This window comes from Thunnus thynnus, chromosome 4 (genome assembly GCF_963924715.1).
Source record: "Thunnus thynnus chromosome 4, fThuThy2.1, whole genome shotgun sequence".
NCBI classification, from domain to species: Eukaryota; Metazoa; Chordata; class Actinopteri; order Scombriformes; family Scombridae; genus Thunnus; species Thunnus thynnus.
Window position 1 is genome coordinate 15,351,287 of NC_089520.1, and position 27,609 is coordinate 15,378,895.

The 27,609-nt window shown below is 37.4% G+C and overlaps 2 protein-coding genes across 3 annotated transcripts in view; one reads left to right on the forward strand and one right to left on the reverse strand.

Moving 5' to 3' along the window:
* The first annotated feature begins 4,321 nt into the window (after positions 1-4,321).
* On the forward strand, positions 4,322-21,269 carry LOC137181300 (dual specificity calcium/calmodulin-dependent 3',5'-cyclic nucleotide phosphodiesterase 1B-like). Of its 2 annotated transcripts, XM_067586898.1 has the most exons (14): positions 4,331-4,563; positions 6,623-6,736; positions 7,422-7,604; positions 8,045-8,111; positions 8,246-8,362; positions 8,705-8,845; positions 9,767-9,867; positions 11,864-11,989; positions 14,231-14,332; positions 14,553-14,673; positions 18,604-18,685; positions 19,105-19,222; positions 19,696-19,832; positions 20,593-21,269. In XM_067586898.1, exons 1-14 carry the CDS (start codon positions 4,511-4,513, stop codon positions 20,685-20,687), a joined length of 1,557 nt encoding a protein of 518 aa, XP_067442999.1. In that variant the 5' UTR covers positions 4,331-4,510; the 3' UTR covers positions 20,688-21,269. The 2 variants fall into 2 exon arrangements, with proteins under 2 accessions (XP_067443001.1, XP_067442999.1); XM_067586900.1 differs by lacking the exons at positions 19,696-19,832; positions 20,593-21,269 and having other exon boundaries at positions 4,322-4,563; positions 18,612-18,685.
* Positions 21,270-22,903: 1,634 nt separating this feature from the next.
* The window catches only part of LOC137181301 (protein phosphatase 1 regulatory subunit 1A-like), a 28,571-nt gene continuing 23,865 nt past the window's right edge, over positions 22,904-27,609 (reverse strand). Inside the window, exons 6-7 of the mRNA XM_067586901.1 lie at positions 26,390-26,518; positions 22,904-24,605 (exon numbers count right to left, since the gene is read on the reverse strand). Coding sequence (XP_067443002.1) covers positions 24,562-24,605; positions 26,390-26,518 — 173 coding nt within the window. The 3' untranslated portion in view covers positions 22,904-24,561. The remainder of the gene's footprint in view (positions 24,606-26,389; positions 26,519-27,609) is intronic.

The window sequence follows — 27,609 nt, forward strand, 5'->3', positions numbered from 1 at the left end:
AACAAATGACAGCTCCTAAAAAACAGCACGATTACCAAAGCACATGCTTAATGCAAATCACAAACATGCATTAATTCAGTATGAGTCATTGTGTTTGTGTTGTGTGTGTGTGTGTGTGCATAAAGGGTTTACGTCTCAATGGAGAGATATTTAAAACTGTATGATGTGTCACTGAGGAAAAATGAATAGAATTATGGCCAAAACTACAAATAAAAGATCCAGGTTGTAAAAAAAAATTATATTTTTTTCTTCCAATTATATTTTCATCTTTTGTGTGCCGAGAGAGCAGATATCAGTTGGGAGAATTGCTCCTTCATATTTCATTACTAGGGCTTGATATGAAACTAAATATAAAATTGTATTATTAGCATTATCAACATTAGTTGTAGAAGTAGTGTTATCATGTGTCTCTTTTTTTGCATGTGGAGGCCTTGCATGCAGATGAATTCTTTCCTTACAGCTCCACAGTGGATACCGTCCCGAGACACTGAAGCCAGTTAATGGTGGAAACTCTGGTCCTGATATAAAGGCTCTCTGCTGATTGTGTTGGTGACGCAGAGCCTCTCCTGCTGACTTGTGGATCACTGAGGATTACACACACACACATCCTGTACACACACCACAAATACACTATACATATACAGAGGAAAGCACTAGAAGTATCTGTGAGCATAAACACAGAGCGGCATAGGTTAACATAAACTACAGGACTATATACACACATTCAAACACAAGAAATCACACATACTGGATTCAGAGTAACACACAAGTGTTCCACAGCAGTGTTAGGGGCCAGAGGTCATGACACCCGCCTGCAAAATACACAGAGCCGCTGATAGACATCTGAGTCTTGTGACATGGAGGACCACACTGAACCGGTAAGACTGCCTCTAATGTTTTATTTTTCTTACGTCTCGTATTAAATTACTTACATCATGACACAATAATAATTTCTGTTATTCAGCCAGTTGGACAGTTTTCAGTAACATTTTTCTTCTGGAGCCATAAAGATGATGAAGGGTTAGTTTTGTTTATTCGATTAATGGTTAGTGTGTCGTGCAGTGAGATGTAAGTGTATTTCTTATGCAACATATTATACAGGACACACTATGTATGCTTCTTATCAATATGCAGTAAATTACATGTTGTCTTTTAACAGTCAGTTTAATTAATTTTAAAGGGTCAGCTCACCCGAAACACGCACGCGCACACACACACACACACACACACACACACACACACACACACACACACACACACACACACACAAAATGTATTCATTTTCTCACCTTCCTTTGATGGTATCTGGTTGTGCAGGTACTTTTGATTTTATTTTTTTAGGTGAGGAGGTGTGTGGAATGTCATTTGAGGGGTTCACAGTATTTAAAAAATTAGATTTAAACAAGAATAAGAGTCTACAGTAAACTGACTAACTGTAAGGCTGTACTTGGGCACAGCAGCACTTTGACCTAAATGCACTGAACAGATTGCAGAATGACGTTGATCAAAGCTGATGGGAATGTGATTAGGTACTCGTAAACCAAAAAAGGTTTTGAACAAATAATGCTGAAAAATGTTGAACTGGCAGAAAATATGTAGCCACAGTGTTCTGATAGCTTATATATGGACATTTTTCGTATTTAGAAATAAAGCAACTTGCTGGAAACAATTGAAATTACTGTTTAAAGGTTAATTTGTATGCAACACTCATCCTTGTATTTTCTTTTTTTACATACCACCTACAGATATCTATCAGCTCTTGCTAGCTTACACACAACACATATTCCAAAGAATATGTGTCGCTAGTCAGCTAGTCAACTAGTAGCACCGATAGCGCTACCACAGATTACACAAAGTTAGCTCTACAGGTAGTAAGAAATTAACTGAATGTGTCCCAAAACATCAAGCGGTAGCACAGGTTAAAACCACAGAAGCTCCCCTCACAAAAGTAAACATTCACACTCTATTACAAACAGTCTTAAACACAGTAACAGAGTGATCTGTCTGACCTGTAAGTTCTTCCAGCAGTTTGAGTGTAAAATCATCCACCGCCTTTATAAAATCCAGAGTTCTGACCAGATCTCTGAAGCTAACAGCTAATTCAGCACTCTGAGCTAACAGGAGGTTTTCTTGTTGGGATAATGACCATTTTCCTTCCATTACTTCTGTGGTTTGTGCAGTTTAAGGCCCAAAAACAACTTCACATGTTGATCTTCTCATAAGCGCTCAGTCATTCTGTTTCTCAAGACATTTCACTAAAAGATAAGATAAAAACCTGGCACTACAGCACTTGTCACCAAAGTCATTAGGATACAGTTCTCTGGGGATCACGAATGTTTGCACCTGATTTCATGGCAATCCATCCAACAGTTGCTGACATATTTCAGTCTGGACCAAAGGGATGGACTGACCAACAGACCAACACTGCCATCCCTAGAGTAACATCACTAGAGTGGCAATAACTTTAAAATCAATGTGTCTTTCAAAAGAGGATGTCCGTGATAGTCTGCCAAAGTTTTATATTACAGGAGGGAAGTGAGGGATGACAAAGTCCTTCAATCAAATCTGTGTGGTTGACTGGGATTGAGGTTTATCCACGAGACCAGAGAAGCTTGAGTCAGAGATGTTAAACCTTTGACACTTTGTCCATTGTGTTCAGTCAAAAACATTGGGTGAAATATATATTTAATTCCAATGCTGTAAAAACAAAAATGACCACTCTCCATGCCCCTCAGCACCCTCATTTTCTTGGAAGTCTAGTTCCCAAGCCGAGACACGTAGCATTTAGATGTGATTTATGGTGCCGCACAGTTGGATTTCTCCCTCAGAAGTGTAGAGTCTGTGAGTAATAATTGGCTCAGGTCACTCAGTGGACAGAGAGAGATCAGAGGCTGTATGTTCGTCATCATTAGAAGGAAGACTGAGAGTACGAGGGACAAATGGTGGAAAAAAGTAAACGCAAGAAGTTGGCAAGCACACAAAGGAAAAATTAGTTTAGAGTTCTCTACTGATTGTAAGTGACACTAGATGAATTACTCATCTGTAGCCTTGAATTTACATTTTTAATATCATAGTATGACTAAGTCTATTAGGAGCATTGTTCTCTAGCATTTATGTGTCGATTGATTTAATTACTTGCTCATTTTTCTCTCTCAAGTTGCTTTTGGTGAAAAAAAAAACTTAAAGTGACAGAGGAGATGGAGAATCATATGTCGTACTGTTACTTCTCATTTTTGCAGTATGTCGTGCCATGTCAAAGAGCATGGGAGCATGAGAGTTAGTCTGACCCAGAAGCCAAAGCAGGACAAGCAAGGAGGGAGATGGACAGCAGGCAGGGGCTTTCCCAAGCCACGTTGCTGCACAGCTCTCACAATACTCTATAAAAAGACTTATAATGGACTTGTAATGGATTTAGGACCTAGAAAAGTGTTTAGGGACAACTTTCCGTGTCTTCTCTGATCTCCTAGGTTGGGGTATTCTCCTTTTTTGGTGCCTCAATGAACAGAAAACTGCCTGTATGTTGGCAAAACATACTTTTTGCTGCTCGCAAAACACTCAACTGACATTTATTGATGTGGCATTTTCAATAAAAATATTGGCTGTGCTATTTACATAAATTATTGATGTGATCTCAGTTATTATTTGCACATCTGTGCTGTTGTGTCGTTGCAGTTTTAATATGTTATGACGTGTTGCACAAAGGGTGAATGTATACTACTTTTAATATCTGCAACCTTTGTGGACAATCATTTTCAACTTTAACAGAGCAGCAAAAAAAGGCAAAAACATGTTTAAGCAGACAAATTAAAAAAATATTTTAAAAGTGAGCGCTCATTTTCTCCCCCTTATTGCCCCTCACATTTTCTGCTCATGGCAGTATGTACCAGGAACAGAACAGCAGTTAACCTATCAGGCTGTTGTGGGTGGCTTTCGAGGACAAGCTTTGTTTATGTATTTTGGTTTGGGTGACTCTGGTGGGTTTCAGTGAAAGACTCTCTCTGTAGTTCCCTGATTTGCGGCTGTGGTGGAAAATTCTCATTTGGGATTTGAACACACACTGCTTGAAAGCCTCGCAGTCAACACTTCATCAGTGAGGTCAACTCACTCACACTTCACAGAACGGGTGTACACATATACACAAACACTCACTGACAAAGACACTCACACCAGGTGCTCACACACCCACCCACACACACACACACACACACACACACACAAACACACACACACACACACACACACACACACACACACACACACACATACACACACAGACACACTGAGACAGTCTGGGACTGCCTAACCAATCAGAGTGAAGTGGAGTAGGTCCCCTCCAGAAGTGGGAGGGAGAGCTGTTGAAACAGAAGTCTGTCTCAGGACACACAAGTTTGCATTGGTGCTTTGGAGAACTTTTCTGCTTACTACTGCTCTACAATAATTTTACTTTTTCATCCTGTGATAATTTTTTTATTGAACTCTGGGGTCCATTAGGGCACAGCTTGAGTGTGGAATGGCTGAACTGGTGCGAATCCGTAAGAAACGGCTGCAGATCCCCATCTCTAGGTAAGACAGTCTGTTAAGATCAGAACAGCTTACACTATCATAGTTAGTTACTTACATGTTTAGCCCATGTGTGACTGCATAAATAAGCTTTAAAAACTTAGTTAAACATGCTACATCTTTGAAATTAGTGTTATTAATCACTGTTTGATGCAGTGTGGCTGTAAAGATTATATTCAGCTGTAGGAGTTGTTTCCTTGTTTAGCAGTAATGGAAAAATGTATGACTCAAACATACATCCTGCAATGCACATAGATGAGTGTGCATTGCAGGAATTGATTGTTTGACACATTTTCTGACTGCAAAGCAAAGAATGAGATATTTATCATTACCTTCAAAATGCTATCCATGTATTTTTTCATGCATTCATAAGGTTTTTCCCCGACTATTCTTAGCAGCATGTGAGCAAACACTTGTTGTTGCGTGAACACTTGACCTACTCATACTGTGGGAGGGAAATGTGCTGCAGAGGTGATAGTACATGTGGTTTTGTTTTGGTTAACACATTGATGTATTAGTGTCTGCAGGTTTCAGAGCTCTAAACCCTGTTGGGTGTTCTTGTTGCCAGAAATTCACATGTTGCTCACGTCATGATAGTCAATAATAAGAAGGTACAATTCACAGCACTTTTTTTTGTGACATGAAATATGATCTGATGTGGATTTAAATTCATGTTTCTTTGTTTTTTCTCAATAACATCTACGTAACACTGACATATATTTAAAAATTCGTGCTGACGAAGCTGCTACTAGTCTTCTACACTGCTGTGCTGATACACGCCTAGTAAGGATGACACTACGCAGTGTGTAGATTCAACAGAGTCTGTGCCAAAGGAAGATTTGTCATTTGTCTCTATAAACAAAATTTCACAAGTGCGCTTGACGAGTAATTTCCTGTAAACGTCCTGTCGAAGGCTCTTCTACTGTGAACAGTTGAAACAAAAAAGGCTGTGTTATCACAAAAGATTACTGGAGATAGAAAGTGAGCGGTGGCATTCAGATGCATGCTATTTTTACGACTCAACAGCTTTTGAAAGCCCTTGCCAGCGTGATAAACACTTGAAAAGCTGTGAGCGTCTCATCCCTAGGAGTTGGCTCCATGGCACAGTTTGAACACAATCACTCCGGTCACGGCACCATACGGGAAAACCCATCAGAAATGTTTTGAAAGAACTTATTGGTGGCACAAATGTGTTATGATATCAGATAAATCTGTCTTTGAAATGACGAGAGAGGAAGTAAGTCTAATTCCACTTCCACTTCTGTAAACTGAAGGTGAGATTTCCCATCAGAGCTGTATTAAGCTATGAAAGCTTTTGGATTTATTACTGAGATGAGATTACATTAACACACTGCAGGTGGATTATACTGTCGACGACATGTGCCTTAAGCATTGTGTTTTTTATTATACTGCAGAAGATTAATGCATGTCAACTAGTTTTCTATAGTAATTTAATTAAGTGTTTCGAAACCCAGATTGAGCAACTTGTTCTCAGACAAGATCAGAATGTGGCAAAAACTCAAAAACATCATTTTTCATGGAGCCCACTTTAACAAAATCTGGCTTACATAAGATCCTAACCATGGGAAGTTTTACTCTCATGGAAAATTTGGCAGTAATGATGTCCTTTTGCCACTGGCTTTCTGTGGACAATTTTGCATTCATATCTCTTCCAAATTAACTCCTTCCGTCCACAAGGATTTCTCAACTTCTTGTTAAAGCACTTCTTCAGCCCTGTTTCTCCAGCAGCCAACACTTGTTAAGTTAGTGTAAAGTGCTGTCCATTTATAGAGTTGTCTCCAGAAAGCTTGCAAAGCATAAAACCCGCATTTTGTTCAAAATGACCTTTCCTCTGTAGCTATAACTTTTATTACTGTACCCACTGAAGACTTAAGGCCAAAACTGCTGTAACCTCCAACCATTTTCACACCATGACTGCCTCTCTCAGCGATTGCTGCTTTGAGAGGTGAAACTGCTTTCCACCACACTCAAAAAAGACATCTCCTGTACCATTTTATTTTGTTTTGATCACAGCCAGATAAATGATTATGTCCCCTCGCAGGCTGAGGAGTGTGCTGAAACAGCTGGAGGAGAAAGATGTCGACTATGAGGAAATCAAAAAGAATCTGGATTTTACAGCTTCGTTACTGGAGGCCGTTTACCTCGATGGATCAAGGTAGAATATAGTATGATGATATGGCTTGGAAAACAAAAGCTAATAAGCTGTCATCTTTCCATTTTTATACAAGAGTATGTATGTATACATTATCATTTTAAACAGTTAATTCCTTTGAACTTACATAGTAAAGTAAGAAAATACCCAAAGTCTTGATGATTGCTTTTTCTTGGTTGGGGCCCTACACTTCCATAGCCGTGTAATACTGATAATCAGGTGCCAAAATTACAAGTTATTGGCATTATATACAGTTAATTTGCAAAAGTCACAAATTATTATGTAAAACAAACTCATACAGACCAAATACAACAGAGTTCACTTTTTAGAATGTCAAAGAAACAACCCTTGTAAACCTTCAGAGTTGTTCTGTTTAACTATTGTGATATACTGGAGTTATTTGTCATTACTTTTAGCAAACAGCTAGTGCATTTCTGTCTCTTGTGTCCCTGATCTTATTGGAGAAGCTGTCATCTGTACAATCTTCCTACAGCTTTAATCTTCAATCTTTTCCTCACTCTCAAGAGAAGTAACAGAGATGCCTTACCTTAACATTTCTGTGTGTTTTATTTGATGTCTGTCATTGAAGTCCAACAGTACCACCACTAATCCACCGTTCTGTAAGGTACAGTGATTGTGTACGACTCTGTGTCTGTCAAACAATCACTGTGTGTGTTGTCTCTCTCAGGCAGTGCTTGGAGTCTGAGGACGACCTCCAGCAGCTGCAGTCAGACGGGGTGCCTTCGGAAGTCACTGATTGGCTGGCATCCACCTTCACCCAGAGGGTTCGACGCCCAGTGCGACGCTCAGACGAGAAGCCCAAGTTCCGCAGCATTGTGCATGCAGTGCAGGCTGGGATATTTGTAGAGAGGTATAACACATATTTTTATGTTTATTTTTTATTTTTATTTCTGAAGTATAGTAGTGGTGGTGACTTTTGAACTGTTACTTAGTAGTAACAATGTAGCTGAACAAAATGGCTATATGTTTTATTTATGATACTTAAATACAATTTAAAAAAAAGGAACGATCATCTAATACTATAAAACTCCCATTGTAAATGACTGATCTCCACATCTGTACTATAACTCTAATACAGGATAATACAGTGTTGTTACTATTCCAACCATAGAAAACACAGACAGCTGCACTGGACTGTGAAACATGAGCCTCCTTTTCTCTTTAAAACATCCTTCCAAAGGGGACAGGGACTTTGGAGGATTTATATAAACAGCTCCTGAGACGAGTTCGCTGCACAATGTCAACATCTGAACTTTAACTGAACTCAACATAAACATTGCATTATTCCAGGATGTTCAAGAGGGCCTACACAGCAGCCATGCCAGACCAACCTGCAGAGGTCGTAAATTGCCTCAGGGTAAGCCTGCACTAATAATGAATCTCACTGTGCCTCGAGTGTTTGTGCAATAAATCGGACATCACAAAAAAGGATTGTATACACATCACAAGTATGCATCAATAATGCAGTCACTTTTCTCTCTGTCTCCTCAGGATGTTGACCGCTGGAGCTTTGACGTGTTTGCTCTGAACGCAGCCAGCTCTGATCATGCACTACGAACTCTGTTTTTTGAACTGATCACTAGATATGAGCTCAACAGTCGCTTCAAGGTATTTTAGTTTTGAATTTGATTGTTCAGTACATACAGCACCCTTCCCGTACAATATGTTTGAATGAAAAATCTTACGGTAATATGATCATTTCTGACCTTTACTTTTTTGGTAAACTTTTGTTGTAATTTGCAGATAGGATCAGGCATATGGGTTTCATTATCAGTTTGTGGTGCACTGTGTTGCCAAATTGCATGCATCATGCCGAAGGCCCTGTCAGTGCTAACCACAACTTCATTACATCATTTGAGCTGTTTTAGCTTTTATTGATGACACAAACTTTTGAACCTTGAGTTTTCTAACTCAGCCTCACTTTTAATAATTACGTATTGCATTTTGTAGATCCCCATCTCATGCCTGACAGAGTTCCTGTCTGCAGTTGAGAGAGGATACTGCAAACACAAAAACCCATACCACAACCATGTTCACGCTGCTGACGTGACTCAGACAATGCACTGCCTGCTACTGCGCTCTGGACTTGTGGTTAGTCGACTGCTTTATCATCATTTTTCGAGGATAAGGATGGTGTTTTTCTATATTTCTCCTGTTGTCAACAAACATTGCTAGGATTATGTTCACTGGAAACATTTTTTCCTGCGTGCAAAATGTTACGTTTTTGTTCTGCACATATGTTGGGAGGAGTGCAATACATGTCATGTGGGCTTACAACGTGCAGAGTGGGGTCTTTAGGTAATAAAAGCGCTGTGTTGATTCTGGGATTCATGAAATGTTATTTAAGATTAGTACGTTGTGTCTCATACTTCAAGTCACAACTGACTTTCGCAATATTTAATCCTTCCCTAACAAGTGCTTTGACCATAAACCAAAATCTAACCATAAAAAACATCATTCTTGCTTTAGTTGCTATGAGTGCAGTGAAAACAAATGTAATACATTGCCAGTGAATGGTTTGCAGATATGTTCAGTATGAACATTGCATGACCAGGCAAATATGTTAATTAATAATAGGAGAAAATGTTGTCTAGTGACTATTTATGGCAGCAGGACAATGTATGTGGAATTGGCTCAATAACTACAGTGGCCATGTTCATCGTAATAAAAGAACATGCCCACACTGCATCGGTTTATTTAATTGATGTTTTTTTTAATAGTTTTTGGGCAACAGTGGAGGTCAGTGTCACAGAGGGATGGTTGAATTTGTTGTAAAATATAAAATATCACCAGCCTTATCCTTTAAAACCAAGAGATTCAGTCTGATTTTACATATAGAGGAAGGATTACTTGTTTGTTCCCTGAATTAACATTTCTGAGTCATCACTGTGAGGCATTGCTGCTATGTGTATCAGTAAAAAAGTCTATTAACAAGTGATATGACTGCACAGCAAAGAACATAATAACCAACATGGTCAACGTGTTTTTGCGTTGTGTCTTGTGTCTATCAAGCATTGGCTGACAGAGCTTGAGGTGATGGCGGCGCTATTTGCCGCAGCCATCCATGACTACGAACACACAGGAACCACAAACAACTTTCTCATCCACACAAAGTAAGCTCTACTTCTGAAACATATTTTATTAACCTTGTCTTATAAAGCTGCAGCTAAATGTTCCACATCCTGTTGTGACATGGTAAAATAGTAAGAGATATCAGGGCAATGTAGAAATAGTAAGGCAGTGTTTCTGAAAGGTCTTTGTGCAATTTTAGAAGAACTGAAAGAGCTCTTCTAAAGCAAACACATCTTCATGGAGGGAACATAGTATTTTTAGATGTCGTTTTTCCACATAAGAGGGCTGAAGAACGCAGTCTCTTGGCACCCATCATCATCATGCTTTATTTTGGGAATAAAGCACAAAGGTCCACAATAAGTGAACATATCATGGTTATCTAACTCTGTAAAATGGACACTTACAAGTTTGAACAATATGTTTGGCAGTTGAAGTCATATTCAGTCTTTGTTTCTTCATGAAGAACATCTGTTGTGTTCAGCTTCAATTCATGTCAGTTACAATTGATTCAATTGTGGCACTTGTTTTATTACAGTATCATGCAAACGTCTGGACACACTTTCTCATTCAAGTGAATGGGAAGGTGTTTTCCTGCATCATCAGCTGCTTCTCAGCTGAACATCTGTATGCTCAGTATGTTAAACATTCATAGTTTCTTCATAGTTTCACCAAAATATGATGCTAAATACATTGTGTCATAAACTGGCTCAGGGAAGTAACAAAAAAGGGAGTCACACAACTAATGTCTCAAACATTTATTGTGAACTAACTATAATAAAAATACAATTTGTCAGGAAAGTCAGTAATTAATGCAGTGTGTGATGTGGGCAAACAAATCTCAGATCCTCAACCAAACTGGCTGATGGCTGCCTGGGAGGAGGAGAAGAGTAAAATGATATATAACTGTATTCATATGAAGGTTACTGGAGAGGATCATGTACATTTCCAATGAATTAGTTCATATTGATCACTGGTGTAACCTCAAGTCTTTTAGTCCTGCATAGCAGGTCAGCTGAACATGTAAAAGTGTGAAAAATGTGCGGACATAAAATTGAACATATTTAGTTTGGAGAATAAGGTTCCCAGTAATAAATGAGAAACTTGGGGTTAAATTGAACAGTTCTTTCAAATCTTCTGGAAATCAATGGCTGTTTATAAACTCAGCACAGTAAATTCTACATAAGATGATTGTCTTGGAGATTTTGTCTTTATTTTTCCAACAATTACAGCCAAATCACATATTTGTAGTAGCTGTTATGTGTTATTTTTCCTCCAGGAAACCTCCCAGAAAATTATTAAGAAATAACAACACAAAGTTTTTTTTTTTCAACATGAAATCTTGTCACTATTGAAATCCACTGTATCTAACATGAAGCTCTTCAAGCTGACCACAGCCACTTTCTCCATGAAGAGCACCCAAAGATGGTGGAAGAAGGCAGAATACCACTTAAACATACATACAACTGAATGTCATCTTTGATAACTTTGAAGCCATTTTCACATTTTTAAGAGATTTTCAGTTGAACGTACAGAGAGAGACAGCAAACATGGAGGGAAAGAGGGGTATGACATGCATCAAAGGTGGTGGATATCGTGGTTATGTAATATGTGTCTAGGCTGCTAGGGCGCCCCAAAATAGTCACTGATTGGAAAACTTTTCACAGTGCACTTTGGTATCCATTTAAACCGTGTAATAAAGCAGATTATGCAAATGAGTGGACACAGGATGCCTGATTGAGAAATTAGTTCATTAACTCGCTATACTGAATCATTAATACCCACATGGTGCTCGTTTCTATCACATCCCATTCCCTCTTCGGTACTTTTAAATTTATTAATACGGACCTACAGTCAAAGTGCTTAAATGACTCCCTCAGGACTCTCCGTTTATCTCATCCTCACCTCCTCCACCCTTACCACTTCAGTAATGTACAACTGCACTTTTATGCACATTCGCATTTTACAACCTACCCATCTATCTGTCTCTTTCTCTCCTCCGCCCCTCTGTTGCTGTCTCACTGTCTGTCTTTCTGCCAGGTCAGAGTTTGCATTGATCTACAATGACCGGTCGGTGCAGGAAAGTCATCACCTGAGTGCAGCGTTCCGCCTGCTGCAGGACGACCAAATGAACATCTTCATTAATTTGACACGAGAGGAATGGATGTAAGATGACAATATTTCTACCGAGTATAATTGTGTAGCTGTTCAGTGTTCGTTTTAGAAAAAAGTAAAATGTTGTACTGGTTCTACATTCAGAGAGGATACAATAGCCATCACAAAATATAAAACATTTAAATCGTGCAGTAAATATTCCTTGTGTTTTTGCACTGCCATGTAATGTTGCTCTACTTTTTGTCAAAGGGCTTGATAGGCTAATTTAGTGGAAAACCCCTACTGCTCTCTCTCCACCTACATAACTACAGAGTTGAATGTGACAAGTTCTCAACTGTGCTCTCTGAGTCAAAGGGCATTTCGGGAAATCACTTACTGGAATAGAAAGAGATGAGAAAGGTTGTGCAACCTTTCAATGTGTGTACAGCAAACAAAAACAACACTTTTTTTTTGCAGTGAGCACAATTTAAAGATGTTTGACAAAACCAAGACTATAATTTTGGTTGAGGAGTGGTTTCTGGTTCACATAAAATGGCTGCTGTAGATTTCTTTTTTTGCCAGTTTCATTATGGAAATGCTGGGTGCCATATTAATGGAAGGAGACAAAGACCCTGCAAGAATAAATGTTTGTCAAGTATGAATTTCTTATGGGCAACAAAATTCCATGAACCATGACCAAAACCAACAATGAACTGACCCAAGTGTTGCCCAAAGCCATTGTTGTGTAAAAGCTATGAAAAACACATCAGACTTAGTTGAAAAAAACATCCACATTGTTGCACTAGATGACATGTTCTTTTATTATGATGAATGGGCACTAGAGTTTGTTTTGTGTCAATCCCATATAAAGTACACCTTTCTGCTGCTGTACTTTAAATATTCACTAGAGCTCCAAATGTGTATTGATCCACGGCTGAAAATATGAGCAAATACATAATTTATTCCCATGTGAGTAATATTTGTCAAAACTACAGTGCCCAGGGGTTTTAGGATTTTTTTTAAATGAAAGGATATATAAGTTACCCATTTTAAAAATGTATGTCTTTGGTAGGAACCAATGGGCTTGAACTGTGCTGTTACATACTGTATCAGAACCAAATTCCACCGGCTTAGCTGTGTGGTCATTAAAGTGAATTAAACTGAATTTGTTGGCAATAATAAAAATATAGAATAACTCCAGCCTTATCCTTTAAAATACAATATGATTCGCTGTGATACGATGCCATACAATACGATGCGATACGATACAATGCGATACGATACGATACGATACAATGCGATACGATACGATACGATATGATATGATACGATACGATACGGTACGATACTATACGATACGATACAATACGATACAGGTAGGTATGATAAGATATACTTTATTGTTCCCATGGAGAATTTTGTCTTTGGCTCAAGTGTTGAATACAGATGCATATAGAAAATACAAGGTACAGACAACATAGGTACATAATCTCCCCATGACACCAAACAGAGATGTACAAAATATACCATACCCTAGTACATAGATAATAATATAAGGACATTAGGGTGACATATCAACATACAGAGACAGAGACCTCATGAGTATAACATGAACAACATGAATTGTCTGAGTGGCACTTACCAGCTACATGGCTGCTCATATAGCTGACCTCTTATCTTTGACCTCCTTAGATAAAATTTCTCCTTTAGGAATCAATAAAGGCTTGTGTTACTGTTATTTTTTATGTGTTTTTACAGAAACTAACAGTCAAAGATGTGCTCAATCAGCTAATCATTTATTTTAACAATGTGATACAAAATTCACATAAACAGTTAAAGGTAAAAGTCCATAACCATCAACCATGGTAAAAGGCCATTGTTGATGGTTATTAACTGTGAATTTCACTGAATAAAACAAATTGGCATCAGCTCACTTCCGTTCCATATGTGCTCATATTAGTGTAAACAATCCATGTCTTAATTGCAATGTAGTGTCCGATGAGATAATATTTATACTATACTGTACTGTAGTTTATATATTCATGGAGGCTGCTGCTTCATCTATCATACATATAGTATGTGACTGAATGGAAGAGCTTTGCAGATATCTCCAAAGATAAACACCAGCAGCAAAGTCTAGTGGGCTTTTCTAGCAGTCAGTGTTACCATGGGAACAAGAAAATCCATCAGGAAATCTAAAGAGGTTACAACCCCATTGAGTCTTCCTGCCTGCCATTTTTACTCTATACAGCTCCTTCCCATAAGCCAAGATCAACTAGTAAACTGTGTGACTTTGTGTGTGTTTCTTCACAGGGAGCTGAGATCACTTGTTATAGAGATGGTGCTGTCCACAGACATGTCCTCCCACCTACTCCAAGTTAAAGCAATGAAGTCCTGTCTACAACAACAAGAACGGTAACGCTAATGGACTGCGCTGTTATAGATGCTGTGGTGCATAATCTAGAGGTCATTCTGTGTAATGAATGTTCAGAGCAGATTTATCTGATCCTGCACAGAGGGGCAGACAGACAAATTAGTGTCACGCGGGTGGTGTCAAGTTTTTTTTTTTTTTTGACATGTCTGCAAGCACAACACAACAACAAAAATAAGAAATGCTTTATGCTTTCTCCAACAGGATTGACAAGCCCAAAGCACTGTCTCTGTTACTCCACACTGCTGACATAAGCCATCCCTCCAAACCCTGGGTACTGCACTCTCGGTGGACTAAAGCCCTGATGGAGGAGTTTTTCAGGCAGGTAGGAACGCTAATAAATCTGAACCATCAATGTGACTGTTTCCTCTCTTCTCTGCTCTTCTCTTTTCTTCTTGTCATCTTAGTGCAAGCATTAGTGTTATCACACTTTGGTTATTGTTCAGTACTATAGTTAAACATGATGGAAAGTAATTTATAGACGTTGCAAGAAGCGACTGGTTGCTTGAACCAGCAGCCAGTTAGCTTAGCTTAGCATAAAGACTTGAAACAGGGAAAACAGCTAGCCTGGCTCTGTCCAAAGGTAACAAAATTCACCAACTAGCACCTCTAAATATCATTACTTAACACAATATATATCAGTCATTTCATCTGTACAAAAAATAAAATGTAAAAATGACAAGTTGTGGTTTTACAGCGTTATGTACCGAACTATTTCTTGGCTTGGAGCAGTTGCCAGGCAACCAATAGAGACTATAGAAAGTTACTGCTCCTGGCCAGGAAATAGTCCAGCATATAATCCCCCTTAAAATGGCAAAATGTTGTTTTTACACTTCAGTGTTTGATTAAACTAATGAGATTTTAAGTGTTAGTAAGTTCAAGAGAGTCTATTAGGCAGATTTTTTTTTTAATTTTGGAGAGAGCCAGGCAAGCTGTTTCCCTCTGTTTCCAGTCTTTATGCTAAGCTAAGATAACCTACTACAGGCTCCAGCTTCATATTATATTGTAAAGTTATAAGAGTAGTAAACTCTTAGCAAGATAGTGAATAAGTGTTTCCCAAAATGTCACACTATACGTCAGGGTGAAGTATTCTCTATTGTGCTTTCCATGAAATATAATCATAACTAAAATCTAGAGATACTTTATAGAAACCTCATTTTTTTATTGCTGTCATGTAGAACTAGTGCAATACAGAGAATTGTAAATTAGGGAGTAATAGTGACATGGAATTCATTAGTAGGTTTTTTGACTACTACTACTGACTACTACTGAAAGTGGTAAAGCATGTTTTTAAAAAATATTAAGATGTATTTACAGCACATAAGAAATGTGGGGGCTAAATATAGGATGTGTTTTGCTCTTAAAATATTTGATAATGATAGGAACGATCTTGATATCAATCTTACTTTTATGTGTGGTTTATTTGTTTGTATTGTTGGTTTGTTAGGTGTAATTTAATGTAATTTTGATATGAGATTTCGGTTTTGTATTTTAAGATTCAGATTACTGTCATAGAAAACTTAGAAAACCAGAAAATATTCCCATTTTTAAGATAGGGACCAGAGATTTTTAAATTTTTGCTTAAAATTACTTAAATTTGAGTTAATATGTTGTTTTTGTCTCAGTGTTTGTTGATAGTATTGTTGAGTCTCCTTATTAGTATAGATGTCAGTTCTCATTTTCACTGAAGTATTGTACTGAATTATTCTCTATCTTCAAATATGCTCATATCATTGCTGTTTTTTGCTGTTCTGTCATGTCCTACCTACTTCTATTCTTATCTGATCGGTTTGATGTGTTATTATCTTTGCATGACTGATGAGTGAAAAGGTTGGACGCCTAATAGCAGCTCAACAGTTCTGTAAATGACTCATCAGAGTCTGAAAGGGAGAGTGGGAAACCTTCAAAGAGCTTTCTCACAAATGAGCTAAAGGAAACCACATATATAGCACCTCAGGTATGAAATACAGACAGTCAGAGAGAAGAAAGCCTCTTTGAAAAGTTTATTGTACATATTCGTTGGTAGTGAAAGCCAGACTAAATTTTACAAGCTCAGATTTTAAACAAGATTTAAGTCTGGAAAACATCCACAGGGTCAGATGTGTTACCAAACCATTTGATGTTGCTGAAAGGATGATGTTGCCTCTCAAAACTGTCAAACCTTGTGAAAAATTTTGAGCGTGGAAACTCACTCCTGACTTTTGGGAACAGTATTTTAAAAATAATGGGCAATAAAAGATGAAGAGAGGACTTCAAGATGTTAGTTGAAGCTCTGAAAAGCTGTAAACCTTTGAGATTAGATTATTTTGTTGAACTGAAAAAGGTTCAAAAATTCATTCTTTGTCTTGGAAACAGCAGTTGACAAAACAACCTCTCCTCAAGGTCAAATGTAGCTGTTTAGGAGCTTTCAGTCATATCACATGATCTTCATCAGCAGACAGTTGGCTAGTAGATGTTACTTTTTGTGATTTACATACTTTTAAACCAACATGTAGGGAGAAGTCCTTAAAGCTCTCAGGAAATTTTAATATCTACAATTCAAAAAAAATGGCAAACTCCATCTTCTCTGTAATCGCTGAATCTACATTTTTATCTCATCTCATGTCTTCTCATGAATGCAAATAATCTTGCTTTTAATCTGACAAGCATACATTAGTCATTTCTAGTTGCCTTTGTGGGTGTATGTGATGTGCTACTGTGTGTAGCTTTGTATTTTGTATTATGTGTCCTGTCTTTTTTTTGCTTTGTACTGTTTGTTATTGTGCGGTTATATGTTTTAATTGTGACCTGCTGAAGGGACTGCGGATGAAAATTAGCTATAAGCTAACTCTGGTACAGTACATCAAATGGTAACATTTATGTTTATGTTAACACTGTTCATGGTCCCAATAAATAAATAAGACATATGACTAGAAGCTACAAAACAGCGACTAAATGGATCTTGAGGTGAGATTCTTTGGCAACTTGTAAATGCAAATAAATTAAGCATAATTCTGCAACTCCATGGCCCATGGGTCTCCCCTGAAATTGAAATGAAAGAAGTTGATTTTAGTTGGTTGTTTGGAACAAATGTTTCAGAAACACCAATCAGGTGTAGGAAGTGTTTATGTTGATATCTGAATTTCTGTTTTAAGAAGACTGTTAATCATTACAACCAACTTAAATGGGACGTATCATGCTTTTTGTGATTTTCTGTTATTTCTATATTGTTGTGATGTCGGATGTCTATGTTAAACATGGTCAAAGTTCCAAAACTTGCAGGTGTATGTATGTAAAAATGGTCCCTTAAAGTCAAAGCCTGCTTAAAGCTTCAGGCTGCTCCGAATGCTCCGTTTACAATGTTGCCTCTACTTCTTCCTCTTTCTGTAATGACAGATTGCATGATCGCGCATGCCCACTAATGGCCATCTGTTGTTAGCCTTGGTTGCTAAGGTTGTTGCTCAGGTTGTTCCATGGGTTATTCATGTTGTCCATTCACATATCTTAGAGTGGATTCAGGCTCGAACATGTATGGATATATTTGAAAAGTTTCCATTGCGAATAAAGAACAAGAAAAGGAAGCCTCTAGCAGCAGAAAGCCTCCAGAGCAACCAGAAGTCTGCCGAGGGGCAGTTTCCACGGGCTAGCCAATAAGAACTGAGTGGGCTCGTCGGGAGGGGTCCTGAAAGAGACTGAAGCTAAAATGGCCTGTTTCAGATAGAGGCTGAACTGAGGGGCTGCATAAAGGGCCAGTATAAGATAAATAAGGAGTTCTGTGAACTGTAAATCATGCAAAAAGTTTCCTGTAGAGCCCCAGATTTAAAATACAGACCTGGAAATGTGCATGAAATCCCTTTAAAATGCCATTTATTTTAAAGAAAAAGCCTACTGAACCTTGCCAGATGGCAATGAGAGAATTGGCCGGCATTGTCTGTACTTTGAATGGATTTCCAGTAAATGCAGCCATACAGTAAGCAGCTTTGTGCTGTTTTTCTCTCACCTCTGCTTTCACTTGGAGAAGAAATACAATAAAGGAGGTGCTGGGCAGCACTACTCTCTTTGAATAAAAAAAGATGTAAGAAACTTCCCTCTGAAAAAGCTCTTTAATGTTTGCTGTGTTATTTAAAAACAGCTCTTATATGGTATTCACTGGTCTCATTGGTATATGGTCTCAGGTGGCCAGTGCTGTAGTTAAATAACCTTTAAAAAGTTATTTTCAGTCCATGTGTGGGATGCCCTTTAAGATATCTTCTCTCTCTCTTCCTATCTTTGTGAGGGTGATAGAGAGGCGGAGCTCGGCCTGCCCTTCTCTCCTCTGTGTGATCGAAAAAGCACCCTGGTAGCTGAGTCCCAGATTGGTATGTCTCACAAAACACTTTCCAAAACATGTTTCCTTCACTCAATTCTCTTGCCAGCGATATTTTATAATAACAATTTGGTTTCTGTCCACAATTCTGATGGGTGAAGTCATGGAACGGCTGTGAAACACCAAATATACAGTTGTTCCACTATAAAAACATAAAAAAGTATTAAAATCACTTCTGAAAACAGCTTTCTTTTTTCTTTTGTCTACCCTATCACAACAGGCTGATCAGTGGCAAGATCTATGCTAATTTATTAACAGTTCAGTCCTGCAACATACTGTATATATTGTATAAATCACTGAATTACATTAGAATTTCTTTACTGATATAAAAAACATTTCAGGCAATCACATTTTTACACCTCAGAATTGTCTTATTTTCACATGCTAAAAAGTTGACATTTGTTCTCGCAGGTTTCATAGACTTCATTGTGTATCCTACATTCTCTCTGCTGACGGACATGGCCGAAAAGATTGTTATTCCTTTGGTGGAGGAGAACCCAGGTCCACCAGACCCCTGCAACAGACACAGGTAAAACACAGACGAAGAATGCACAATGTTGATACCTGCTAGAAAAATATTTGTTGATAAAGTATGAATATAAATAAATGTAAATACTGTAAACTGAAGATTGGCACCAGAATGCTAAAAGAAATAGTTTGACGTTGTGGGAAATAAGCTCAATTGCCTTCTGCAGAGTTTTTTGTGAGTTAGATGAGAAACTGTTTCCTCCTGTTTCCCATGTTTATGTTGTGCTAAGCTAACCATCTCCTTTCTGTAGCTTTGAATGGGAGTGGTATCAGTATTCTCATCAAAGAGGGAAATCTATCATTCTTTCCTTAGAAAAGGATAGATAGATAGATAGATAGATAGATAGATAGATAGATAGATAGATAGATAGATAGATAGAGGGATAGATAGATAGATAGATAGATAGATAGATAGATAGATAGATGTAAAAGTCCTTGTATGATAGCACTCTCTATAATATACTTTCTCTATAGTAATCTTTGGAAAGAGAGCTCCAGAGGTCTGCAGTGGAGTCTGGCCCACATCACAGCTGAGCTGGTGAGCTTTCGCTCTATATGGACGCGACACACTGAAGACAACAAGCTCAAATGGAAGGAGTGTGGCTCCAATGGTATGACATTTAAATATATATATTAATTTCTAAAGGTAAAGGTCATATGCATGAAAAATGGAATGAAATTGAAGTCCCATAAAACCCATACTGTATTTAGTATCGTAATGTCAGTATTTAAGAAATCCTATATAGAAGGAATGAATGCAAACCAATTAAACAATTAGTTGAATGACAGAAAATGTATTGACAACAATTTTCATAAGAGATCATTTAAATCTTTTAATCAAGCTTAATATAGTATTTATTTATTTATTTATTTATTTGTCTCTTTTCTATTTAATAATTAAATATTTTGAGTTTTGGACCAGTGGTTTGACAATACATCAGAATACATCACCTTGGACTTTCAAAACTTGTGATGAGAACTTTTTCTTTCGATTAATTAAAAAAAAAAAATCAACAGATTAATTAATAATGAAAATAATAATAGTTGCAGACCAAATTCATACTTATTCTTACCACATAATAATCTTGAGAAATTGTTACACTTTTCATCTTTTGCAACAATTCAGACTTTCAGAGTTTGACAGCCTCTGTTAACGTGTAATAAAAGGTGTTTTTCCAGGATTTGTGGCTGATTTGGCAGGGACAGAGCCACTTATACTGCTCCATAAATGTGCTTAGTCTCCCTGATTTGATTTGCTATCTCCATTTATTTTAGAATGATCTCATGCAGAGATTAACAGATACAGATATTGTTTCCCTTTCGGCTTAACACAATTTTCCAATGCCTTTTCCAATCTTCTTTATCCTCCAGGATTTTCAGATCCCAGTGTGACAAAAGAGCAGAGAGCCAGACAAGCGGACCTGTCAGAAAAATCCCTGCAAGACCCCAGTAAAGATACAAAATAGTAGAAAGGACTGTGTTTTTTTCATAGAATATCTACAAAGGTTAAATGAGGTTAACATAGAGTCACTGTTTGTAATAAAACCACAATGCCTTCTCATATCATAATTGAGGGAGTCAGAGGCGAGAAAGCAAAGATGTAGGAGGAGGAAGGGTGGTTTAAGTTCATCTTCCCAGGGTAAGATGCAGAAAATGTCCTCATGTCTTATTTTTAGTGTAGTATACTGAGATAATTTAATTGCAAAGTGTACATGCTGGCCATGTTATACAGTACAATCCATGTCATTAATTTAATTTGCCACCTAAACACTTGTGAGGAACATTTTACCTTTTGTAGTTTGAACTGTACACCGATCACTTAATCATGCATTGAAATTGAAAAATATGTCGTTGTTTTTGAAGTTTGCTATTGATTCATTATAGGGCTGGCCTTATTATGAGGGGATATGGTGTCTTGTTTTTTTATTAAAACATATGAAAAATTCAACTGCAAGGTCAAGGATCCTGATCTTTGGCTGAATCCCATTTGCTTGACTTGCATAATTTTATCCCCTTTAAAGTCTGCAAAATAAGTTACAGCACATCCAATGGCCTTTTCAAAAACAACTATATAATACATACAAATATGCAGATCAGTTCTGCAGTTTTCTGACAAAACATAGTGCACATTTTACTTAAAAGGCCAACTTCTGTGATATTTTAGCCTGTCTAGATACGCAATTTCAAATTGATGTTTAGCCATAAGAAGTGGTGTTTTTGACATTTCTTCAGTTTGGTTTTATAAAGTAAGTTTTAAAACAGCATTTAGACCTTTACATTTGGAAATTAAGTTACAGAAAATATAATTGAACATTTAAAGAGACCCTTGTTCGAAGATGTAAAAAATTGAGGCAGCAGAGGACAAGACATCCTGACTGTTAGTCCTTTATATGGCTCAGGTTCCAAATCATAATGCACATCCTATATCGCAACTGAAAAGCATCTTTTGTTGGACCTTCCTTTGACTTTCACATAACGGTGTAGTGCCCACTTAAACCAATTAAGCCAATGCCCAGAAAATCAATTATTTCAATTCTCTGCTCTCCCAGCAGGAGGGGCTGTAAGTGAAGTGAAGAAGAGAATTAGCTCCAGGGTTGCCCAGAGGGTTAAGCTTCAAACCTAATTTCTATCTTTTTTTTTTTTTTTTGGCAACTTGTAATTGCATCCTCAGCTTTCTTCATATCAGGGCAGAGTGGAAGAATTAAAGCTTTTCTACATTCAAATCAGCTGGTTGGATGTAAATTAATAAATAGCACAACAATAATTGAAGACACAGCCCTGCGTCTTCTGTTAAATGTGCATGATCTGAGCTGTGCATGCAGTGCACACACAACTTCACCCCGACCTCCAACACACACATATACATATCAGTATAAATGCATTATACAAAACAGGCATGACATTTATTGTAGTAACTGTGTTTAAAAGAAAAACACTAATCTTACTACTTTACACATGCATACAATATTTGAGGTATTTTTAGCATCTCATCACAAAAGCAAAAGACCCATATGATGTTCAAATTATTTTGAAGATACAGACATCCTTCCCTAAACCAGTGTGAATTCAAAACCATATTGTTTGTTCTCTCAGAGTATCTCTCACCCAAATATAGAAAATCAATCAAAACAGCAACTTTACACTTTACTCTTATGGGTTTATACAACAGCAACATGAGGTGATGATTGCAAAATTCTTTCACAGCAAAAAGTTCCAATAGAAGTGATCAATCTCACTCACGCTAGCTTTAAAGTCAACTGGAAGAGTCTATATCACTTGAAGCTTAACTTGCAGTGGGACAAAATATATTCATGGAAAACAGTCCTGTTTATGAAAAATGTATGCATTTTTATGCTTCTGGCCCCAAGTCCATTGAATTATTTATTGGCAGAGTGCTTATTTTTAGCATATAGTTAAAGTCAACCTCAACCAAACACGAACAGTGTGCAGTGATGTCAAGACACTGTAGATTTAACTTGAGGTTTTTGGAGATTTGCCCTAACATACCCCTTCTTTGACATTTTAAAAGCAAAGTAGATCCTGCTTTGGACACTCAAGATGACAGGTAATTATGTGCTGACTTTATGTTGACACTGATAGTCAAACATGGTGTCAGCTTGAGTCAGTGCTTGTAAACGTCATAGACTGTCCCTGGATAAGTGTGAAAGAAAAACATGCAATCACCAATTTAAACATTTTATTGTATCAAACAAATTTAGATCACAGATGTAATCATCCATCAATTCAAGTAAAATTGGAACAAAATTCCCCAGATTCAATTCATGTAAAGTACACTATTACCATTCAAAACAGAACAAACATTACATGGTCCATAAATACACTGCAGGAGAAAAAGAAAAGCTTGCACAGGAATGTTTTTACAATCTTTCTTGTTCATTGTGGACATAGTGGTCTCTGTTGGCAGCTGGGAAAGATACTGCTCACACTGTGGCTGATAAATCTGGTGAAGTGACATCAATACTAGGGTGGCTTTAGTCTTCTGTTTCAGTTTTATTTATTTTACTTTATTTCTTTCAGACAAGTCAAGTATAATGTGGTGGTTATGGAAGGATTGTCACATAATCTACATAATAATGCCACTTGAGTGATACAAATAACAGAGAAAACATTTAAGAGTGTGGTGATGACTTCATAATGTTCTTGTTACATACAAAACTGTAAATAAAAGGGAATGCCAGTAGTTGTGATTTGTGTCTGGTACCGTATTTAAAATGTTTGATTCACTGTTTAAATGAGTTCCCCTACAAAATGAACCACATTAAAGCCTTTAGGCTTAAAAAAAAAGTCACTGTACATTCAGTGTCATGCAAGAAGTTGTTTTAGGACCAGGATTTAGACTCTCAAAAGTATTCAAAGTGTCAAAAATGAGGATGCAATTTGCTCATTGGAGATGGAATCTTCCTTGTTAATCCAAAATATGTAAATGAGGCTGCAGACACAGTCTTCTGTAATGTGCCCTGCTTGTTAACTAGACATTTACAACCACACAGTCTGGCTGGTAAAAGTCTAGTTATCATTGTATTGTACATGATTTTAATAATTGGGATATTAATACATTTCACTTCATCACCCGCCTAATTTAAGAGTGAAAAGATATTTAATTTTAGTATCCAGTTACTGTTACTTCAAATACATGTTTGGAATATCAAATTCACTAGTGTAAACACACAAAAATCTATCTTAAATTTAACCCTGATGTTTTGTCCACTCATTTATGACTGAACATCTAACACTGGGACTAAGTGATGGTATTCAATTTTAATGTAATGGATTCCCAGTGATTTATAAAGTACAAATACAATTTTATTGCTTTGAGATGGATCAACAATTGCAGAGGTCATGGCACATATTTAATGATAAAAGCTGTTAAAAGGATTGTAAATTGAATATTTGATGCCTTTGAACATTAAAGGAGACATTAAGCATGTTGAGTTCTGGTACTTTATGATAATGATTGCGTGATTGTGACACAGGACATGCTCCCTCCTTCCCATTTACTAGACAGCAAGTCACAACTGGTTCATACATAGTTAAGTTCAGGGCAGGGGAAGCTGTAAAAAACAAATATATTATAATAACGGTCCCTTTATTTATGATTTTTTGACACAAAATAAGTTTAGAAACCTTTGTTCTTGTTCTCGAGGTGGTAACTATAAGGCCTGACTGTAGAGGAATATAGGCGCCCTGATGTATCTAAAAAGTGGATCTGAAGACACAATCTTCTGTCATTGTGTTGGGCTGGCTGAGCACACTGAGCAGCATTGTGTTGTACAGAAGACCGCTCCATTTCTCTTTCTCCAGGCTGGGTTTCTTTGTCTTCTACTCTGCCGGCTGACTCGCACTGGATGCTGCTGCTTTTGTGTCTGTAAAATATAGACAGAGGCATAAAAGACTTGAAGACAATAAAAGAGAGAAGAGGCAGACTGAAGGGATTTTAATGGACTCTCACAGCTCTGCAAAAAATAAATATTTTGTAATACTTTTTTATCAGTCCCGTGTAGGAGCAGTTGTTTCTCCATGTGAAGAGAAAATTACAATGTTGTTTCTTTTTTCTTGGTTTGTGTTTTACCGCACAGAGGCAAAGGTCAAGATGTAAAAGGTATACCTCCATTATTCCTTCTGGCTTTTCAGTTTGAGTGGTGGAGAGTTACACAGGAAGCCACATAGGATTTCCTTTCTGTAATTCACTGACACTTTTGTTTTTTTATGATATCATATGAGAAAAAAAAAATATATATATATTTTTTTACATATTCTTCCACTTTTACATTTAAAATTGTCATGCTCTGTAAAGGTTTTGAATGAGAAGCTCTGATACCAGATCAACAAATGGTAAACGGATGAAAAAACACTATGAAATTCATACACCAAAACTTAACATCCAATATGGTTAGAGCAATTATGAGCATTTGACAGTTCGTTAAACTCCTCAAACAAACAGTGATTGTTCAATCACAGCTTAGCAACCGTTGCTAGGCCTGCCAAGTTTGTATTTCTCCACATGTTGAAGTGGCGTGATAACAGCAATACTCCTCATTTAGAGAGTTTGAAGGGTGGGTCTTTCCAAAACCAAAAACACAGGTGCAATAGTATAAGAAATTAATTAAACAATGTCTCCTCTAATATAAGGTGCAATCATTAGCATGTCCGGCTAACAAGCTTACTGCCCACAGTAGTAACCTCGAGTTACTGGCCAGGTCAAGTCAATCACTGAGTAACTTAATTATTTTGTGGGGTTGCATGCTACATTAGAAAAATCCCCATCCAGGACTTCACTATTCCTGAATGCTTTGACATATAAGTTTAGGCTAATGTTAGTGGCCCTTTCCTGCTCTTTATGGGATTTGGGAAAGTTTAGACCAAACTTTCCACCAACTTGTTATCAGTGAACCATGCGCTTAAAAAAAAAAGAACAATAAAGCAAAAGTCTAGAAATGAGTTGGCTGGAAACATTAAAAAGTCATTTGGAGATTTAAACCAACTCCCAGAGTTAGCATTAGTAAGCTAACTAGCTACAGCTGTTAAAATCTGCCAGTTTTTAATTTCAGCCAACAAAATCAATGGTCATCGCTTTCTTTCATTTTCTTTCATGTGGAATCAAAGACCCATTGTTTAAAAATGACCATGAATTTTGTTTCTTAATAAATGGTCAGTCGTGATTCTTGACCTTCTAAAGTTTTATGAATGTACTATAAATGCCCTGTGACTGTAAATGTGTGACATCATAATTCATTATGAAGGTTTACAGCAACTCTTAGAATACATTAGGCTAGTCTATGTTTTATACGTTTTATATAATGCTTAAATTGGCTTAACACAACTAAATTTTCGTGATTAATAGGTCCACATACTGTAGATGATAAAAAGACAAAAAAGAAATAAATAAATCAATCAAAAAGTAAGAAACAAACAAAAATAACAAGGAAAATTCACAGTAATGACAGAATACCCCCAGACTTTTTGTGTGTAGTGTGGATCAAAGCCACTTCACAGATGTTTGTTGATGAGCCATGATTACACTACACCAAGCCAAGCCTGTTGAACTGTTTAACATTTCTAAATAAACACTGCCTGGTGAACCGATCATGAAGGGTCTCCGGGGGGAAGGATTACTGCGTGCCTGTGGTTTTTTTTCACTTTTCTGTACCTGCTTGTGCTTTGCTTTGTTTCGATGAGGGATCTGCTACATTGGCAATGCTGGAACAATCCTCTTTTTCCTTGGAAAGGGGGCACTCGAGTCCACCTGCAGCTTCTAATCGACTCTCCCTTGAGAACTCTGCAAAGAAACAAACAGAGGAAGAGATGGAGATGAAGATAGTGACTGATACAGCTGTCCATAAATTATAGATGATGCAAATACACTTTTCATCATACAATACTGTGAATAAAATGCTTTGGTCCTTTTGTTTCTGTTAAATTATGTTAGTGTATTGAACCAGACTGCCTTGTCTCATCAGTCAATGCCACCTGACATTTACAGTTACGTGTTATTTACTCATGCTGAGTGAATTCTAAAGGCTGATCTTAAGCTGAAGCCACACTCGACTGGGCTGGCGTTAATGGTCATCGATTTGTTTCCCCCGGCTTCCTCTTTTCTCCTTTCATCAAGACTGAGAACTTAATTTGCAGCTCTATAACGTGAACAATCCATAAAGAAACACACAGCCGTCTCACAACCTTGAAGTATGTGGGGGTTTTTTTCAAGCTTTTACATCACAAAGAATCAACCATGTGTGTCCCAGTGATTAAAATGAAAACAAAATTTATAAAAATGTTTTTTGGCACCACTCTGAGAAACAACCATGTCCACTCATGATGCATTAGTCCTGAGTAATTACTGAATGTGTGTACAGTATTTGCTGTACTCTGTGACCATCTACTCACCTGCCATTAAAATGAATTATCTGGCCTGAACTGAAAGGCTGACCTCTGCTTTTTGTCATTAGATAGAAAGTATTTGGCACAGAAAGGACACTGTATCTGCCAAGGTGGCACTTGACTACTGACTATGTAAGTGATTTCTTTGAAGGTGCAGTTCAATATTTTGGGAAATACACTTACGTGACTTCTTGCTGAGAGTTAGATGAGAAGATTGATACCATTCTAATGTAACATTAACCCTGACCCTAGCCCTACCGTTGTTTGACCATACACTCCAGTTAGACACATAGGAGCGTTTTTTAATCTGGTGCCTGTCGGTGCAGTAATCGGCAGGACAACATTTATCTGTCAACCATTACTGTCACTGTTAAAAAATAATGATGTTTCATGATGTGACAACGCTGTGGTTAAGGTCTAGTTAGGTTTAGGTACAAAAACAACCTGGCAAGGTATAGGGAAAGATTATGGTTTGGGTTAAAATTATCA

Excerpts from the sequence above, each read along its gene's own strand:
- LOC137181300 (XM_067586898.1), top strand. The coding sequence starts at position 4,511 with ATGGCTGAACTGGTGCGAATCCGTAAGAAACGGCTGCAGATCCCCATC. Across the intron at positions 6,737-7,421 it reads GTTTACCTCGATGGATCAAG|GCAGTGCTTGGAGTCTGAGG; the intron begins GTAGAATATAGT and ends TGTCTCTCTCAG. Across the intron at positions 14,674-18,603 it reads TGGAGGAGTTTTTCAGGCAG|GGTGATAGAGAGGCGGAGCT; the intron begins GTAGGAACGCTA and ends TATCTTTGTGAG.